Below are 20,496 nucleotides of genomic sequence, written 5' to 3'. Positions count from 1 at the left end.
TAAGGTCTTATTAATTAACATACAGGTTTCATACATGAGTGTTTCTGTACATGACTTTTTAAGTTATTAGTGAGTTCGGTCTCGGGCGGGTTTACTGTGCGCGCACACAGAAAGAAAAAAACGAAACAAACAATCCCAAAAACAAAGAGAGAAAAAACATATGGCTGTCCATCTGAAACAGACTGAGTTCTGCTATGTGTGCGTCCAACAGGAAACGCCCGTGAAGAAAGAGGAAGAGGCGTAGCTACTTGGTAAGAGTCTCCCCCCTGAGCTGAGGGTCCCGCAGGATGGAGGACAAGTCTGCCGAGAGCTCAGGTCCCCGTCGGACCCGGTCCAAGTGAGCGACCAAGCCGACGACGCCGCGGAAAGCGGCGTGCTCGTCAGGCCGACTGCACGGGGAAGCCCTCTGAGAGCCCAGGGGGGAAGACAAGAAACAGTCCCGGGGAGTAAGGGGGGAAGGTTGAGGTTGTAGTTGGGGGTCAGAGTGACTGCATAGACAGAATAGTAGGTCAAGAGAGGGAGGGAGGGAGGAAGGCAAGGAGAGGCTAAGCAGGGTGCTGCAGGCGCTGAGGGAGGCTCTACATCAGTGCAGATGTGCATGTGTGCGTGCATGTGTTTTTGCGTGTGCATGTCGTTTTTTTTTTGCGGGAGGAGGAGGAGGAGGAGGAACGGGATAGGAGTCGAAGTTGGATCCTCCCGAAGCCGATTCCAGGTCCGTCAAGGCGAGGCCCGTCCAGGATGCCGACGCGGTGGTGGACGCCCCGTGAGACGTTTAGTGAAGCACAGCGGGACTCTGGTCAGAAGACAGCTTGACGCCCGTCAGACACAGCCAGAAACTCCCTGCGCCGCCCGGCAGCTCCTGAGACGAGAGAGGAGACAGCAGGTCGGATCAGCAGGAAGGGGCACCTAAAATTCAACCATTTTTAAGGTGTTTTATGGGCAAACTATGGATTTTATTCGGAGTACAGAATTTGCTATCTTGAGCCTTTCTGATGGGCTCAAACTCAAACTGGTGCTCTCAACAACATGTCATGTGCTCTTTGGTGGAAGCTTTTCACTACTGGTTCTTCTCCAGTCATATGGCTGATTGATGTCAACCAGAAACAACCTGAAATGCCACAGCACAGCATGTACATTCATATTATCATCCTTTTCTGGTCATGACCTTTACATGGAACATCAGAAACCCGGTTATTCATCTTTCTGTATAATTAATGAAACCGTATCCACGTTTCTGAAGCGTGCAATTGTGTCTTAATTCCAGTGAATGAGCAGAAACCGGTTGTCAGTTTCCTCGTTTCTTTTAGAATACTCAAGCTGTTTTCCCGAGGTGTCTGAAACCAGGATGTAACGTTTACATGCACAGAACAAAAGCAAGGCAGCCGAAAACAATTGGGGAATAAAGCCTTGTATATAGTTGTGCGGCTTGTTTTACATCCAAAACAGACAGAAAACAAATGGTTTTATGAGTGAGTGTCTACTTGCTGTTTTGTATTCCTCTGTTTTGTATTTGTAACATCACTGTTTCCGGGTTTGTTTATTATTTAGGTGCCTCAGGCAGCTTCCCCCACAAGAGGTTCAGTTTGATATATTCCATATCTGTTCGGGGAAAAAAAGTAGTTTCTGTTGTCAGTGTTTCCTCTATGAAGTGAAGCGCTGACGAGAACTGACATATTATTCAGTGATATATCAAGACTTTTTTCTTCAGAGCCGTCATTAGAGCTGCAGCCAGTTGATGCAAGCGGTCGTGTAGGGCACAATAATGTAATTATTGCTAATTATAATATAAAACTATTTTCCTACTACAGATAACAACAACATCTTGGCAGATGGTGCGGAGTAACGATACAAAAGTTGCAAAAAACCTGCGTTGTCTCTGAAGGTGGATCAGATTAAAATTATGTTGTTGTTCACAGCTCATTTGTGATCCTTAAAGAAGAATTATTTCATAGATAGTGTTATTATCTAGAAGCTAGATATTTCCTTTTGGAGAGTTTAACTAACTTCGACACATGACAGATTTGCACAGGGGGGACAATAACCGTTGGTTCTTCACAGTTATTAAATGAATGCACATGCCCAGGATATAGCTATGTGCAAATAGTGGCTTAACCTACTTCTGTGACATGATGCGTTTGCCAGAAATTAAAAGGTTGACCAAAAAACATACCAAGAAAATAATTGGACTTTGCTAATCTGACCTGATTTAGAAATCGCTCACACACACAAACACACTCTATCTATATCTCTCTCTTTTCTGGCATTCAAAGTAGCTCAACTAAGGAAATAAGTCACTCTTCCAAGTCTTAAGCAGATGAGTGCTATTTCCCGTTAAAGACTAAAAGAGTCATATGAGAGTCATATGTGCCCAGCGCAGTGTTTACCTGTGAAGCGGTGGAGGGAGGTGGTGATGAGAAGGTGTTGGTGATGAGGGTGATGGAGGAGATGATAGTGGTGGAATAGCAACAGGGACTCAGAAGAGAGGAAGTAAGCAAGGAGAGGCACTGACATCAGCCTGCTTCACCTTTGAGAGAGACAGAGAAGGAGGAGAGGACAGATTGGAAGTCGAAAAGCAGCACAAAAGGGAGAAACGAGACAAACAGCGGGGGAGAGGAGAGAAAGAAAGCTATGTGTGAAGTGCAGCGGCCACGCGACGTCAGGCAGCTGCAGTTTAACGCCACGGCCACAGGGAGGAAGCAGAGCACAGGAAGTCACACTCACAAAGCTGCGTGTTGCAGTCAGGCGGCTGCGGCGCGAGGTCACCACTGTGCCGCTCAGACTGCGTCCGATTCGTCTCAGGTTTCCCCCATCATCAGGCTCCACCCCAAAACGCGGATCCCGCAGCATCATTGGCTGCAGAGGGAGAAAATGTCTGTCAGACGCTGGAAAATGGATCCAATAGGGCCTTCTGGGGAGGAGACGTGGATGCTACCTTGTTGAGGTAGGTGGGGGAGCAGTCCGCCCCGTACACACTCCTCTCCATGTCTGCGTTGGGGGTCTTGGAGCGAGTCTGGCCTCCCACCCTTGATATGAGCCTCTCTGATGGGCTGCAGCCTGAAAACACACACAAGCAGGGCTGGAGGTCAAAACACGGACGTTACAAGGAGGGTCTCTAAAAACATGCTGTCTGCCATTTCAGTGGAAGCTTTAAAAAAAAAATGTCTTAATGGTCCATATGTACCCATACATATCAGAGGTAAAAGTTAATTTATTCAACATTAATTTACTGAACCAATACATCACACTTATCAACTAAAGTCTTCAAACTGACGTGTTTGTTTTTATGGTTGCACCATCTCAGCAAATTTAAAAACTCTCCAGGTTTTGTGCAACAATTTATAAATATTTTTCTGTAATTCCTGTTTGGAAACTTTGTAATTTTGCCTACAATTGAATATAAAGTTATGTGATTTCGTAAAGTAGAGTGTCAGCACAACAACAACATTGAAATATCCCAGAATCAGCTGCAACAACACAACACTTGTGCTGCCAATGTGTATTAATTGTGTAAAGAAAATACTACTTAAATATACTATACAATACTATACTATACTTATTTGTACAGTTTACTGTGTTTCGCAGTTGGTATATAAGACATGAACATACATCAGTGTTATACTATCAGGTAATGATGCAATGCAATACTATCAATTAAACTTAAAATATTCTTACTATTTTGAAGGTTTCCTATGTGTAACTCTTTACAGTGTGAACACACTCAAAACCTCAAAGCCTGCTCAAGTAGCATGCACAGTAGTATAGTGGGACCAAGCTAAGGTGCGTAGCTTGTTTTCAATTTCTAAACATGGTTTTAAATACATTTCAAAATATCTTTGTTTCTAGGAATACAATTAATAACATACATCAAGGATACTTTCTGTTTACAGTAAACTTGACTATACAGTACCATAGTACTGCACAGTTATTTTCATTATCAATTGATTTGTTCATCAAATCCCCAAAATTTTTAAAAATCCGATCATAAAGTTCTCATACTCTCACGTCGTATCTTCAAACTGTTCGTTTTATTTGACATGAGGACATTCTCTCTTAAAGATGTTAATAATGAAAGATAACGCTGATAAATTGCTCATACAATTAATTAATAATCAAAATTGTTGATCAACAGTTGACTAATTAATTAATAGACTGATCGTTTCAGCTATACTATACTTTTTTTGGGGTGATTCATATGCAAATTAAACTGTAGTATAATAATTGTTCATATATGTCATTGTAACACATTTGTGTGTGTGTGTGTGCGTGCATGCGTGTCTTTTGTGTGTGTGTGTGTGTGTGTGTGTGTGTGTACCTGTCTTTCCAGCCAGCAGACTGGCCTGGTAAAGGGAGTCAAGCTCCGACAGCTCAGCCTCTTCGCAGTCACAGCAGGGATCCCCCTTTTGCCCAGGGGCATGCTGGGAGCTGTAGTGCCCCAGAGAGGACTGGCAACTGTAGCTGCAGCGCTGACTGGTCGTCTGCGGCCTGATGGGGACACATCGGTCCGGGGGCGTGTCATACGGCGTCACCACGGCGTCGGGGCGGTCCAAGCTCCAGGAGGACCAATGGCGCGTGCCGCTGTCGCCGGCAGCTTCGTACCTCGGCCAATGCTGAGCGGCACCGGCGGGGGAATGAGGCTGAGGGGGCTGCCAGAGAGGCGTGAGAGGTTTTCTTTGCCCAGAGGCTTCCAGGGGGGGCGGTAGGGGAGGAGGAGAGGGCGGAGGCGGAGGGTGTGTGCGTGTGGGTTCAAGGTGTGTGGAGTGTGCGGTGTGTGTGGTGTGTGTATCCCAGAGACGCAGAGGCAGCGAGGGCAGAGAGATGGCTAAGTGCTTCCCCAGGGGTCTGACACTCACCCCCCCTGCCTGCAGCAACTCGCACAGCCTCACTCCCGTTCCCTCCCTCCCATCCCGGCCTTCCTCCCGTCTCCTCCCCGCGCACCCACCCTCCTCCTCCTCCCCTTGGCTGCAAGGGGCGCAAGGGTGAGGGATGCCGAGGGTGAGCAGGGGTCGAGGGGGAGCGGGCCGATAGGGAGGAGGGGGTGGGTCCGGGCCCAGAGCAGCGTCCTGGTTGGGCGTTGCCTGGTCCTCTTCCTCCTCCTGGTTGGGCGTCAGCAGTACTTGGACCGGGCCAGGCTGTTCACTGGAGGACACAAGAGAAGGAGGGTGTCAGTCAGCCAGCAGCGCGGAATCCCCCCCACCCACCCAAAAAAACAAAACAGAGCTGCTCTGACGTCAGGTGAGTTACTGCATAGAGGGAAGGTCACAACAGCACACCAGGATAAACGAGCAGGAAACAGACACACACACAAGCTCACTTTCCTACAGAACAAACAGCTACAAACACACAATGATGCAGCCTTGTGCAAGCACAACCGCTCTGTGTACGGGATCTCACAGCCATGCTGCTCATGAGTGAGGCACAAGCTCGGCTCAAGTGACTGACAGATCGCTGCAGATTCACCAAACTTCAGTCACACATGAAGAACGACTTGAAGAATTTCATCTGATTATCAAAACAGCAATCTAGCCACTGCTGCGCTGATGCAGTAGATCAACACTGAGAATAAATGTGGCCTCTACAGTCTGGAGTAATTCAGTCGCGGCGGGCAACGATATTACTTTATTGATTTACATACATTGATATGTGGAGGACATGATATATGTTGAACATTAGTGGATCCTCTCTGCGGAGATTCTGCACTCTATCTATCAGTGTGTGTGTGTTTGTGTGTGTTGGTATGCAACAGCAAGTCTGTAAACATGTGTGTGTATCCTTATAGACGGTGTGCGCTAACCTGTCTGTGTCTATACGTGAATGTCGGCCCCCATCCCCCCACACTGAAGTCGCCGGTCTCTTTTCAGCCTTAGTAATTACCCAGCAGGCTTTGCAGCAGCGAGCTATAAATCTGAAGCTCGTGTTGATCAATAGAGAGGAGGAAGGTAATAAAAGAAGCTGAGCTTTTCCTCCTTCTTCTTCCCTCCCTCCTGCTGTGGGAATTGCAATTAATTATTTTGTACAAATTTCGCTGCAGTTAAAACTTCATAGTTTTAATGAAACAAAGACTTAACCTGACATTAACATGACTAAGTAAGTAAATCCACCATTGTTTTACCACCATAAGTTCTGTTTATATTTCTAACTTCATATGAGTTTAACCCGAGATCCTCTGTGATTAAAACCAGAAAACTGGGCTTTTGCAATCACATTTTTGTATTATTATTTCAAAATAGTTTTTAAATACCTTTTATTTGATGTCTTTGTGTTTTATTGCATTAGTACAATTATTAATTCATTTTGATTCTATTTAATCTCCTTTCTTATTTTATACAACTCAATACATTTTCTTTTTTTAGTATTTTGTTTGATTCATTTATAACAATTTGGTCATTCATTTAAAATGACAATGTCCACAGTTAACATCTTTAAATGCTTGTTTTCTGTGACCAACAGTCCAAAACCCGAAGATATAAATAAATAAATAATTAAATCTGTGGAATGCTTTGGCCCAATACTTGCCTGCAAGTCTAAATATTAAATATGACACTTATTATCTTTCCCCTCCTCACACAGCTAAACTAACACATCAGAAGTGGGCTGACTCACTGTAACACACAAACACAGCAGCAAAGAGCAAACAAACAAAAACAAAAAAACAACAAACCACAGCACAGGATCTGTGACTACAATCTCACGGCAGCACGCAGGACAGAAACACAGCGGCGGACTGCAGCTTTACAGAGTACAGAGGGTCAGATCAGCGGCACACAGAGAGCAGAGGGAAGCCGCGGCAGCACAAAGCTACAAAGAGCAGCACAACAACAGCGCAGGGAAGCAGTGAAGCACGGAAAAGCAGAGAGCGACTCTCTCCCTCTTTCTATTCTCGGTGGCTGCACAGAGCCGAGCAAAGCAGATTTTTACTGCACTGCAACAAACACACAAACACAAAGGGGATAAGAAGTTACTGTATATAGTCAAGTGTGTGTGTTTGAGAACGCACACACATTCAGACACACACACACACACACACAGCAGGATGGGAGAGTGCAGTGCTTGGATTAAAAAAAAAAAAAGGGGGTTCTGGGATTTTGGGCAGCCAGAGCTGAAGACACAAACATGAGGGTGTTGAGGTGCTTTTAGACAGCCAGCACCCAGAGGACACACACAGAGGAGTCCTGGGCTGGGTTTAAGGACAGCTTGAGCCGGGGACACACACCACGTGAGGGAGGGAGGAAGGGAGGAAGGGGGTCTGAGGTGGTTTTGAGACTGCTGCGGACACATAAGGGGGGACAGTGGTGGTACCTGCGAGGCCCCTGTGGGTGGGTGCTTCCTGTCTCCCGTTCCATTTCCTGTTCCTGCCTGCGTTTGATTGGGCCCCCAGTGCTCCTCATGCACGCAGCTACAACCAATCCGCTATGAGCGTTAGCCTCATGCAGGGGTCTGAGCACAGCTGAGGATTTTAACAACACAGTGGGAGATATAAAAAAAAGAGAAAAAGACAGGAAGATATACCGACGAGAGTGACAGAGAGAAAGAAAGAGCGAGGGGACGCAAAAAGAAAGAAAACAACGAGAAGAATATCAGAAGGAGAGAAGGTAAAAGACAGAGACAAAGTACGAGGATGAAAGAACAGCTGAGATAAAAGGAGACAGAGAGAATAGAAGCAGAGCAGACGGAGTGGTTATGAGGGGGCCGGCATGCAATACGCTCCTCTACTGGAACTCAATGTGTGTGTTTTATACACGGGGAGAGTTGCAGAGTGGGAGGATTTATTTTGGGGCGTCCTCTTTATGTTGTGTGACAGCTGGAGAACTTCTTAAGACTGGTTAAACAATATAAATACCATGATATAGGTATGTTAATAACCAACTTATAGTATCTTTAAAACTAGATCATGTTACTTTTGAGATATTACTCTTACAAATTAAAAGTTACATCCATGAGAAATATAACGTAATAATGCTCAATTTAATAGACTTTTAATAGTGTTTTACACCTAAAGCCTAGTGCAAGTTAAGATGGCTAATGTTAATTAATGTTACAATTAATATTTCTGTCCAGGATAACAAACGGCACTGAGTGTGTTCTCTGGGTTTGTGACTCTACTTGTGCGACGGTGCTGTTACACTTAGTTTAACCAATTGTGTTGACCAGCACTGACGATAACATTGTAAGGAAACTAGAAAATAGAACGACTTTACAGGGTGGACAAATAGTACCACACCCAGCATCTCTTCCCAGATTGCTCAGAGTCCGGCTGAAACCATCGATACGGATGTGGGAAACCAAATTCTGTTACGTAATCGCACCGAGAGTGATGCCATCTGTTCATTCGCAAGTCGTCCTTTCACTTCATCGAGGTTGAGTGTACTCACAGGGGTGTGTGTGTGTGTGTGTGTGTGTGTGTATCAGGTACACACTGAAGCACACACAGCAGGACAGACAGGACACAACATAATAATCCCTGATATAGATTTAGTAAGTGCTGAGCTGGAGGGGAAAACCTGCACACCTGCCGTTCAGACAAGGCTCTCTCACACACGGGCACAGAAACATAGAATGTGTGGAACCAAATATGCATGAAAACACACACATACGGGAACGTGGACAACACCAGAGCTGTGTCAAGTCTGTCAGAGCAAGTCTTAATAAACGCTGTGTGTCTTTTCCATCACCCATGGGAATTGTTGTTGTTGGATCTTAATGTTTTGCCTTTAAGTCTGAAATAAGTCAGCTCACAGCAATCAAGTCCAACTCAAGTCCCAAGTCCTGATTGTGTATTTAGTACCGCAAATCCACAAAGTTGGGGGAATTGCCAGAGACAGATTAAACACGACTAATAGTCCACAGCCATGCTGGCATCTCTGTGACGATCTGTACTCTGGCACAGCGTTGCTTCGAGCTAAGTGCTAATGTCAGCGTGCTGAAAAGATTTATGTTCAGCATTTCTGTTTAGCGTGTTAGCATGTTCACACATGGTGAAAACACAAAGTAAAGCTGAGGTTGATGGGAAAGTCATCAGTTTGGACAAAAGATATTGTTAAGTCGCAAGTCAACAACAGTCAGAGAGGATTCATCCTCGTGAAACCACAAATGCCTGTTCAAAACATCCGAGCAATCCAATCAATAGGTGTTGAGATATTTCAGTTGAGACAAAGCATTTAGTCTCTAGTATGAGTCAAGCTCCAAAAACAATGGATCCTACACTTCCTATAATGCACCACTATACATTTTCATTTGTACCATTCGTACCATTCCTGGTACTTGACTAAATCTTTCAAAACTCCATGGCCCCATTTAGTAACGTAAATGAGGAGTCCCAAAACCCAAAATGAGATTACTCATCTGATGTAAAATTAGTAATTACGCCAGAAGCTCCTCCAGAGCCACAGAAGACATTACAGTCTCATTATTCTGGTAGATTGACTTTGACATGTATAATTGGTGGAGTGCAACTTAAGTCTCACATCTACAGCTCTGAAAAACCCAAACTCACACACACACACATACATGAAGAAACACAGATACAGACATGACTACATGAACACGGAGAGACACAAACATACTCAAACATACGCAACATACAGGAAGGAAAACACACACGGTGTGACTTTGAATGGAAATCACCCTGAGAAATTGTCCCACTCTTACTGTTGGTCAGTAAACGTCCCACAGGAGTCAAGTTGGTAAAACCTGATGTATATACACACAGTACGACTCAGAGTCACACACACTGAACTAATAGAAAAAATAAAATATTCCGACGGAGGGAGACAGATGGAGAGACAGACGAACAGATGGGAATGAGGACAAAGAGGAGGTCAGACAGAAAGTATAAGTCACTGTGACTGCTAAACTAGACAACAGGTGATAATGTGACCTTAAACCTTCACCGGGCAAGATTTTAACATAAAAATACACTTTATTAGCCCGGAGCTGAAACAAAGCCACACAACACTCCCATTGAAATGCCATAAATTTGCCCTGCTTTTACTTTCTGTGAGTGGAAATCTTTAAATTGTCTAATAAGTTAGTGATAGTTCTTCTTTAAACATGCACAGGGAAACTGTGTATGTTTAAAGAAGAACTATCACTAACTTATTAGACAGCTTGTAATGCAGCTGTCTTCTTCTTAAAGGGCCAGTTCACACACAAAAAAACACATATTTTCACTTACTGATTCTCGTATTGTGCCATGCATACAGTTTGCATTGGAACTAATTTCCAGAAAAGAAATTGTCCTTATGAACTGAGTATCAGAAATTGAATTATATTTCCATCAATTGTATGGAAAAAGACAGAAATCTCAAAGATAAATATTATAACACTTTGGCAATAAGAACCCAAACTATCTGCATCGTTAGATACCACTAAAGGTAAGTGAGAGAAGATGTTTTCAGTTGGGTGAACCGTTCTTTTTCGCTCTCCTTAAATAACTTCTAACCTCCCATCTCTTCTTTCTCCTCCACCCTCTCTCCCTCCCACTTGTCTCTTTCTGTCTCTCTCTCTCTTTATCCCTCTTTCCGTTTCCATACCCTGGTGTTGGAGCTGGTCCAGGTCCATGAATTTGCTGGGTTTGGGGTTGAATCCAATGGCAGCCTCCCGTTCTGCCTCCCTCCGCTTCTGCTGCTCCTGCTGGCGGGCTCTCCTCGCCACCTCCTCCTGCAGCTCGTCCAGCTCACTGCGCCCCGGTCCGCCTGCGCAAACACACAGAAAAAGACGCATATGATCAATCAGGTCAAATCCAAAGTTACGGTAGATAAATGAAAACACATGCCGTAATACACACCTGTGTTGGTGGCGCCGCCCCAGCTGGGTGAGGGCAGCTCCTGCAGGATGGCACCGCTGCTCTTCGACTTGGGCACCGAGCGCCATGAAGGTCCTGACATCAGCACCCGTTTCTGCTGCCCCACCTCCCTGTGGAGGGGAAGAGAGAAAGAGAGCAGGAAGAAGAGACAAAAGACGAAGAACGGTTGAGAGCGCAGATCATACGTCTCTTGACAAATCTGTCCATTGATTGATTCGTTGTTATGGATTGTTGGACATGTTGTTGTTATTAATATTTCAAGCCGAAGAAGTTAAATTGATTGTGACAGAGCAACCCCGAGAGGGAAAGACAATGAATGACAGAGACGGAAGGGAAGGGACAGTAATTGTTATTTGTGAGTCTCCTACCTGTCGGGGCTGCTGCTGTTCCTCTCACTGCTCTCGTAGCCACTTTCCATCCTCTGGATCAGACGCGGCTGGTGCTCCACCCCTCTCAGAGGTGGAGGGGCAGGGGGGCCCATTGTGCGCCCGCTGCTCAGAGACCTGGGCTGTCCGACCAGCCCAAACCCCGCCTCCACCTCCCCAGCCTCCCTCCCGTCTGCCTCTTGCAGCCCCGGCTGAGAGGGAGGAGGGGGTCCCGCCAAGGGAAAGAAGTCTTGGGGCTCCGCAGGGAGAGAGGGACCAGGCAGGGTGTTGTAGCCCAGAGAGGAGCCTCTCGGACGGGTGAAGATGCTGTCGATGTTCAAGGCCTCTCTTCTGGGCCTCCAGGTTGGCCTGTAGCGGCCTCCTGACGAACTACAAAACAGGGAGGAAGATGTTACATGGGATGTTACACAACCCCTGGAGTGGAAACAGGGTTCATACACATTTTGACCAATGGATTTCCATGACTTTTCCATGACTTTAAACCAAATTTCCATGACCAAACATTTTGTGAAATCGGTACATACAATACATGAGTGAGAAAATGTAGTATTTAAACTAACAATGATAATTCCAAAGCATACAGTAAACCTTAAATGACACAAAAGAATGAGAGACAATAGTTTGATTAAAAGAATACACATTTATATAGGTGCCTGTATGTATGTTTTTTGAGCGTCTTTCTTTTAAAAGCAAATTAATTATTTCAAACTTTTCCAAAACTTTTAGGATTTAATTTTTTTCAAGGACTTTTTCATGCCTGGAAATAACCATTTTAAAAGTTTTCCAAGTTTTCCATGACCGTAAGAACCCTGTGGAAAGAATGACGGGATATTGTATAGAAATATAAGTTACTTGACTGGTAAAAAAAATACTCAAAAGGTTTGCATGCAAAATCTTCTTAAAAGAAAGTAGGAAACTCATTTTAGGGGGTAGTCAGATTAAAAAATACATGAGCTACAAATTAAAGTATGTACAGTTTGGTCAAATGAAGCGTTTAACCATTTATTCCACCAACAATACTGCAGTGTGGTTCTGCTCTGTAACAAATCTTTTGATACATTAAAGACACATTTATTCATAATAGTACTTTAACTTAAGCAAGATTTAGAGTGCAGGCCTTTTGCATTGATGTGTTTGTGAGTCTCAGTACCTGGACTTGCTCTCACTGCTGGTGCTTTCATCCTCCCAGTGGGGCCCCCCAGCCCCGCCCTCACAGCCCCCAACTCCTGATGAAGAAGAGGAGGACAGGGGACGAGAGGAGGAGGAGGAGGAGGTGAGCGGCCGGCGGGAGGAGAGGAGGAAGACGGCCGTCTCCTTGTACTCCTGCAGAGGAGGAGAGGGAGGGCGGGGAGGACCCTCCACTGCTGACTCTGAACGTGGGAGAGAAAGAAAGAAAAAGTAAACCCGATACATTTTTTATTTATCCCACAGGGGCCAATTATGTAGGCAGCAGTGCAAGTAAACATGAGAATAACCAGTAACAAGGCGGATAACCTGAAGAGTCCGCAGGGATGAAGCACAAACAACTCACTTCATTACCACTGTTTGCTCTTTCTTGTTCCTCGAACAAGTTCCGCAGGTTAGTACTTTCTCTGAAAACACTGCAGTCACTTGGGTATTTGCAGTTCTTCGAAGCTGTCAGGGTGTTTTGACTAAAAGTGCAGCTGTACTCTGTGAGCATAGGGGACTTGTATAGGTAACTGGACTCAAATGCAGCATTACCTCCGGCGTCGACACCGAGCGGCGGTGTGCCGATGTCGTGATTACAGACCACTGTGGTCTGGGATTCGCTGGAGAGGTGGCTGCCCGTGGACTGGTGGAGGGACCGGCTGCGAGTGGCGCGGTGACTCGAGCTCTCCGTCGAAGAGTCGGTACGAGTATCGCTGGATATGGACGGCTCCCGACCTGAGAGGGAACCGGAGAAGAAAAAAGGGAGATGACCTTTCAGTTAATCCTGCATTCCCATATGTTTACAGTCAAAGGCAGGCAAATAAGTTCAGGCTCTGCAGTATACAGAAGCAGAAGTCGGATTAAAGGGTTGAAGGTCAGAGCTTTGAAGCTGACACCTCGATGATAAACACAGAGTAATCTGATTCGTACCGGAGTCTTCGCTGTCGTAACCAGCCTTGCTGCTGCAGTGCTGGAGCTCCAGCTGCGGGTTGGAGCTGCTACAGGGGTTGGGGCTCTCCTGCAGTATCACCGGCGTCCCCCGGGGGTCAGCGTAGAGCAGCAGCAGGGGCTGATAGTGGCCTTTGATACAGCGAGACACCACGTCCTTCCACTTAGGGCCGATCTGGAGGTGCAGCAGGGCAACACATACACACACAAGGACACACGTGAACATACATATAACCCACCACCACCCATACACACACACACACACACACACACACGCACACAAACACACAAAGAGAACGTAAATCTATCCATATTAAGATACAACATATCCCACCAAAACTAGAAGGTCAAACACACATTGTGCTGCCGTGTGTCCTTAATGATATCATATTATCACACTTTTCCATTAGCTCAATAACCTGATATGACCGACAGCGTGTCAGTGACTGATTAAAGTGTCAAGGACATATAGTATTACTTTATATCACAGTTTTGACACAAACCAACCCGGCTTCCCTCGGTTCAGTCGCCATGAAATGCATCGTTATCCACCCTCATGGAGGATAGCTCCTGTTCCAATCATGAAGTATCACAACACAAGACCGGTTCTAGCACTTAGACCCGCGCTACGATTGAACAAAGACAGGGATTAAACCGTAAGCACATAATCAATCTCAAGCCGCCCCCGCTGCCCATGCATCACTTGAACTCACACGCGGCGTAGTTCTCATCCCTGCTGCTCTCACAGGCACATCTGGAGATGCAGCGGATACTGTACAGCACTGCACGCCCTCCCCACGTTGCAGCATGCAGACTCCAAACTGTGTCTCACCTCTTTGACGTGGGCGTCGTCGAAGTACATCCACTTGCGTATCTTGGTCTGGAAGAAGAAGGTGGAGTAGTGCTTGCCGTAGTAGCACACCATGCCCACCAAGTAGAGCTCCGCCTGGCGAGCCCTCTCCTCTGTCACACGGTAGAACAACTACAGAGAGAGAGAGAGAGAGGAGACAGGGAGGGAGGGAGGGATGCAGGGAAGAGAGGTAGGGGCGGGAGACAGAGATAGGGGAGTTAATGTGAATACAAGCACATTTTTGGTCACCTATACAGTATGCTGCATGCAGTAATTCTTCACACACTCTACTCACTCACTGTATGCAGCACATACTGCACATGTACTGCAGCTTGTCATGCACATGTGATGCCCAGATCTCACAGTAATACACCTGTTATTTGCACGTTACACACAGATCAATGCAATTAGAGCACTGAGGGTGGACACAGCTGGAGCCGCCAGCCTAAGATGTTTTGCGACTGTATGCTCAAGGACCTCTCGGTTACACTGACTCACACTTATGGAAAAACGTATTTTATTGGCTGTGTTGAACCATTATTGTCCGCTGATTCCACACGGCTATTAGGGATTAACATCGGCTTCAGTTTGGACTAGGGGTGTCACAAAATACCTGTATTTGCTTTAACCTTGATATTTGAAAATGTAATATAATGATATCTTGTTAATGATACGCTCAGACTTTTGTGCAGTTAGAGTTACAGACTCTCTGTCCACCTCCCTACACGCGTACCTTGAGTGGAATTCATTTTGACATATCATTGTAATTGTGGATTTTTTCATTTACTTTGCAATAATATAATTTCCATGAATTATTTTGGCCACGGCAATCTGATATCATGACAGCTCTAGTTTGAACCCCTGTATGTTTAACTACCACTGAGCGAATGACACACTGAATGGAGCACTGACTGTCTTCTCATGTCGGTAGGAGGAGAGCTATTCGGATGATAGCAGCCGGTGGGAGTCCAACAGAGTGTCTGGCTGGCAGAGCTAACAGCTAACCAGGCTAATACACAGTGAACTGCAGTTTATCTGCACGGAGCCGGTGGAGACAGCTGCGTAGATTAAAATGAGAGCAAATCTGTTGTGTGAGACGTGCGAGTAGAAAAAGGAATATAATACGCAATTCATTCAATTAACATGACAGCACACACACCTGGTGGAGATCTGCACTCTATACTGCGAGCACTTTTCAAGTTGATAACTTATTTTAATCAATTCATCTTTTGTCTACAAAAGAGCAGACATGTAAATTGACATCATTGATGAAAAATAACAAAAAAAAGTCAAAGATATTCAATTTGCAAGGAAAAAAGCAAATCCTCAAATCTGATGAGTTTGAACCAGCACATTTCCAGCATTTCTGCCCGATAAACGACATGATTGCAATAGACTAATCGTTTCAGCACTAAAATGATCTAATCTAAGGAGAGAAGGGACATAGAAGAGTGACGGGGAAGCAAACAGGAGAGAAAGCAGATGCAGAAGACAGACAAAGAGCAGTGGAATAGGAGGAGGGATACAGGAAGCAGATGGATTCACTTTGTCTGATTTGAATGACGAAACAAAAGCAGAGAATGCGATAGATTGTGCCTCCGATCCGTATCTGACAACTAGCTTCATCTTACAGGAGCGGGATGAAAAGGAGGGAAACAGCAGCAGGCGGAGACAGGCGATAGAGGAAAGGACTTGACTCACTGTAACACATATTCCCTTATCCATTATTCATAGATATCGCTTCAGAATGCGGCTGGAGATGTTACAGTAGCATTAAAATGCATCAGCATTACTCAGACGTGACACGGAGTATCGGGGTCGGACACGTGCGAGGTGTGAAAGCAGCTGCTTTGTGAGAATAATGGAAGTCAGGTTGTCAAATGTGTTATAATTTGTTGTTTTTCAGTGTGAGCTGGAAGGGGATTGGTTGGGTTTACTGGGCTCTACAGCATGCACATGTGTGTGTCATCAAGAGTGCATTTGAGTGTTGCAGACGTGCATTTCTGGTATCGTTTATTTCATATTTCTGTTTTTGAATGACCTTTGACATCGCGGCTAAACAAAGGAGCCAAATCCATGGGCGAGTCCAGGGGTAGGGGTCAGATGAGTCTGTATTAGGAGCAGGACGGAGTAGCGAAAGTTTTGGACAGCAGATTACAACCTAAAAATTAAAAACATTAATTTAGAAGACAGCGTTGATCACTGCCACGCTTGTGTCTGTAGTTCTCAAAGTAATTGTTGCATCTTTGTTAGAATCACAAAGATTTCAGTCTCTAATAGTTATGTGACTTTTCATTATTTGGAAAGTAAATCACAGGAAAACAGTGTATTTTTTCAGATGAAAGACGTGCTGAATGCCAGAGACGTCATGAAGGTTCAGCTCCGGGCAAAAAGATGCAGGGGGTTTAGATTTTAGAGTGGATCTACTATATTAATACTTATATAGCAAATATCCAATGACATGTACCACTCTCATGACAAATGATGGCATGTCTGGGAAGCCAGACTTATTAATAAGAAGAAATACAAATATGGCAAGGCTTGTTGAGACGCTATTCATGATGTCTTCAAACGAGGATCTGTTCAAAGTGATTCCAAGAAAAGTGCTCTTGTTTGTTACTGACTTAAAGATGTAAATTAGCGTAAAGCTCAAATGTATTTATGTATTTAACTGTACATGGTGCCTTTTGAATGAATATAAATATCAATAATATGTCCATTCATTCCCAATTTCCTCAAAAGTTTAGACTGTAACATACTGTATGTTGGTATTTTTAAAATACACTTTTTGTCTACCCCCGTTATGACAAGCCATTAAGCTTTTCTTGAAAACTGAACAAGGCCACATCAGTTTTTATTGCCAGTCACCAATCAACATCATCATGACTATAAGCACTTAAATGCCAAACATATCATTTAGCCTTCAATACTTGACTTCCCATGTCGAAAATAAAAAAGTACAAACCATAAGCCTAGAAATGAAGGGATTAAACTGGGCTCAACTGGTAGACTGCATGTCAATTGAATGCGACGTCAGGGGGGCTCATGTTCCATCAAAAATAATGAATGAAACAAAATGTGAATTCTGTCTTATTATCAGGCTACAACTTTGCCAATTGTGTTACGAATTATAATCTTTCTTTGAATGAAAACAAGACTCAAAAGTCTCCAGCCATGCAAACTGCTCTGTGAGGCTGTACTGAAAGCTAAAGTCAACGTGCTAACGTGCTACCATGCTAACATGATCACTATGATAACGCTAACACTGAGGTTTCGCAGGTAATGTTCAACACCAACAACCGTCACAGATTAGCATGTGAATATAATAATTAGTACTAAAGAAAAAGTAGTTTTGCAGGTATTTAGGCGTGAATTGTTTTTATTGGCCTGATGGTGATGCTAGAAACCACGAATGTTTGTACCAAGTTTAATTGCAATCCATCCAATATTTATTAATATTTATGACTAATCACATTCGTAGTCCACAACCAATGGGTGATGTAATGGCGACTGCGTCCACTCATTCTACATAGTCTATGGTAATAGTTTTGCAGGTATTTTTGGCACAAACCATTTTTATTTGGCCTGACGGTGGCGCTAAATTAAAAGTCAGTGAATCACCAAAGTAGGATCCATCCTCTGGAAACAGCGTTCATAACACATTTAACGGCATTTCAAATTTGAAACATTTGAATCTGGACCAAAGTGGTGGATCACACGACCTCCCCACAATCCTGCCACCAGAGAAGCTTCAAAATCTGGCACATCCATGGGAAGTCTCGTGAGGTCAGGGAGGCCCCGGAGATGCAATCATCACCACGAATACCTGACTATCCTGTCTGGCAGACAGTCTGCACAAAGTTCTTTTCACCAACATTTTGCGAGTCTTGTGTCTGTATTCATGTGGGCGTGCGTGCGTGCTTGGCTGCTCACATAGGCGTGCATAACATATGTTAATGTGATGTACTGGCTGCATCATGTGTGTGTGTGTGTGTGTGTGTGTGTGTGTGTGTGTGTGTGTGTGTGTGTGTGTGTGATCCCCTTACATCTCCCAGACGCAGGCAGGTCCCCAGGCTGTGTATGACGTCCTCCGCCAGGTCAGAGTGGTCCGAGTCCCACACCAACCCGATGGACACGATCTCCGGTGAGTTCATCAGCACCCGGCGGATACGTAACACCTCCCCGCAGTTACTCTGGGATGGAGGGATGGAGAGGAAGAAGAAAGAAAGAAAGAAAGGAGAGCGTGTGATCAAACAGGTTTATTCATCCTGCGTTATCATCGCTAAAACCATCCCTTTATTTGGCAGTGACGAATACCCGGGCACGCACGCAGTTACACACAGGGATGAACTGAACAGTAGGAGAACGAGAGGCAGGGATAAAAGACAGGAAGAAGAAAAGAAAAAAAGATGATGGGGAGATTGTAAGGGAGAACGACAGAGGAAGGAGCGCTGTGCTGAGTTTTATTTGTCTCTCGAGCCTTCTGTTGACTTCAGAACCGCCTGTTCTGAATCCTTCCTTTGAGTCATGACCCACCGCAGAGCTGGCTGCACGCACACACTCAGAAGACTACACACACACACACACACGCACACACTCGAGCGTGCACGCAGCGCTGGCAGAGCGGGCTCGGGAAACAGCCTGAGAACACCCTGGCAACCAGACACTTTGCCAAACACAACACACACACATATGCACACACACACACAGAGCTCTCCCTTTGTGGGCGGCGTGCTGTCTCGCGCTGGCACCAGAGACGGCAGGAAGGTATTTTGCCAGGGTCTGCTTCTAAATTCTCAGGAAGGGACACACACACAAGCCAGGGAGCAGCAGCCAAACACACAGCGCTGAGACCCAGCGTGTGAGCTTAGGAACAGCGACGGGCCTCACAGCCTCCGTCAGCTCTCGGGGGCCGCGGCTCTGCTGGGAACAGCCGCTGACAACATCATCCATCACATGATCGTACCAACAGATCCGCTCTGCATTGAGCGGTGCAGTCTCATCTTTCTCAATGTTATTGCAAAGATTTTTTTTTTTTTTTTTTTTTGTCCTTTTGTTGTTGCTGTGGCTATGCAGACCTTTCCAGGAGAGAGTGAGTTATATAATAGTGCTGCTGGTCAAAGGATACTGTAGGTTTGCAGAATGCTGATCGAGGCATTCTTCAGAACAAAATGAAAGAACTTTAGGGGAATGTCTGTGCTTGTGCTTCCTCTTCCGACACGATACTGCACCCGAAATAAAGAGACGATCGCACTGTTATCAGCGGCATGGCAGCTGAGGAGGCAGATGTGGGATTGGAGAGACGTAAAAACGTCATACAGCGACACCTTCCCGATGATAAAACAATATTTTTGTAGGAAAGAAATGAAAGGGACCCCAAATAGTCTTGTTTCAGACTTATGCCTTCGAGCATGCGTAGAATCCTACAGCACTCTTGCATGCTCATGTATCGGTCACACGTGTTTTTCTTTCTTGTCGTTGGTGAAACATGTCAAAATGAGCTGAAGGGAATTTTCTCTTGTTGCAAATTGCAGAATTTTGTGAAATATATAAAAAATAAAATGAGAAATTCAACTTTTTTGAAATACTTGTACCTGCCACTTTATACTTACTTTCCCCTCTACATTTATTTAAAAACTATAGTTTGTTGCTACTTTACAGATTTTGGATTCAAAACACATGGGCAGTTTATGAAATATGATGCAGTGCTGCATATTAAATCAATAAGTTTAACTAATTGTAAATTACTTATAATACAATGATTAGGATTAGAGGCTTCCTGGCCTTCAAATCAAAATAATGACATTTCTATACTGCTATTTTTAAAGTGGGAAAATAATTCAAAAGTTCTGTCACTACATCATCTAAAATATTCAATTAATTCAATTTATTTTAGCAGATTTTCACATAACTAGGACTTTAATTCAGTTGCCTCTGTCAACTCTTTGGCACCAAGCAAACATCCTCTCCTATCTTAAGTCTGGCACCTCCAGTATCCTCCAGCAGCCTCGCCCCCGTCCAAATACCATCACTTTGTTTGCGCTAAGCCCGGCGTGATATTAACAAAAGATCAGCGCTGCAAGTGATGGAAGATAAACAGAAGGCAGGTTCGTGCGACTCCCGCAGGACTGCACACACAACGCCGACGCTTGGGCCGAGGAGAAGCTAACGGTGTGTGTGTGTGTGTGTGTGTGTGGAGGTTGTGCTGCTGCTGAGGAGACTCTTTGTGCGGACAGATACTCTGGCAGAGAGCGGGGCCAAGCTGGATCTATTCAGCAGCAGAATTTTCCCACGTGGCGGCACAACACACAAACCTGCAGAACAAAGGCATCATACACGTC

The 20,496-nt window shown here is 44.9% G+C and overlaps 1 protein-coding gene across 1 annotated transcript in view; it reads right to left on the bottom strand.

Moving 5' to 3' along the window:
• Positions 1-244: 244 nt before the first annotated feature.
• usp54b (ubiquitin specific peptidase 54b) overlaps positions 245-20,496 on the bottom strand; it is a gene marked incomplete at both ends in the record, with an annotated part of 37,418 nt that continues 17,166 nt past the window's right edge. The window contains 14 exons of the mRNA XM_079237307.1: positions 245-406; positions 785-859; positions 2,722-2,853; positions 2,933-3,054; positions 4,313-5,136; positions 7,297-7,444; positions 10,530-10,691; positions 10,784-10,911; positions 11,170-11,556; positions 12,338-12,438; positions 12,719-13,092; positions 13,288-13,480; positions 14,138-14,287; positions 18,202-18,348. Coding sequence (XP_079093433.1) covers positions 245-406; positions 785-859; positions 2,722-2,853; positions 2,933-3,054; positions 4,313-5,136; positions 7,297-7,444; positions 10,530-10,691; positions 10,784-10,911; positions 11,170-11,556; positions 12,338-12,438; positions 12,719-13,092; positions 13,288-13,480; positions 14,138-14,287; positions 18,202-18,348 — 3,105 coding nt within the window. The remainder of the gene's footprint in view (positions 407-784; positions 860-2,721; positions 2,854-2,932; positions 3,055-4,312; positions 5,137-7,296; positions 7,445-10,529; positions 10,692-10,783; positions 10,912-11,169; positions 11,557-12,337; positions 12,439-12,718; positions 13,093-13,287; positions 13,481-14,137; positions 14,288-18,201; positions 18,349-20,496) is intronic.

This window comes from Taurulus bubalis (assembly GCF_910589615.1).
Source record: "Taurulus bubalis genome assembly, chromosome: 2".
In the NCBI taxonomy this organism is placed as follows: Eukaryota; Metazoa; Chordata; class Actinopteri; order Perciformes; family Cottidae; genus Taurulus; species Taurulus bubalis.
This window is presented reverse-complemented; position numbering and strand designations above follow the sequence as displayed.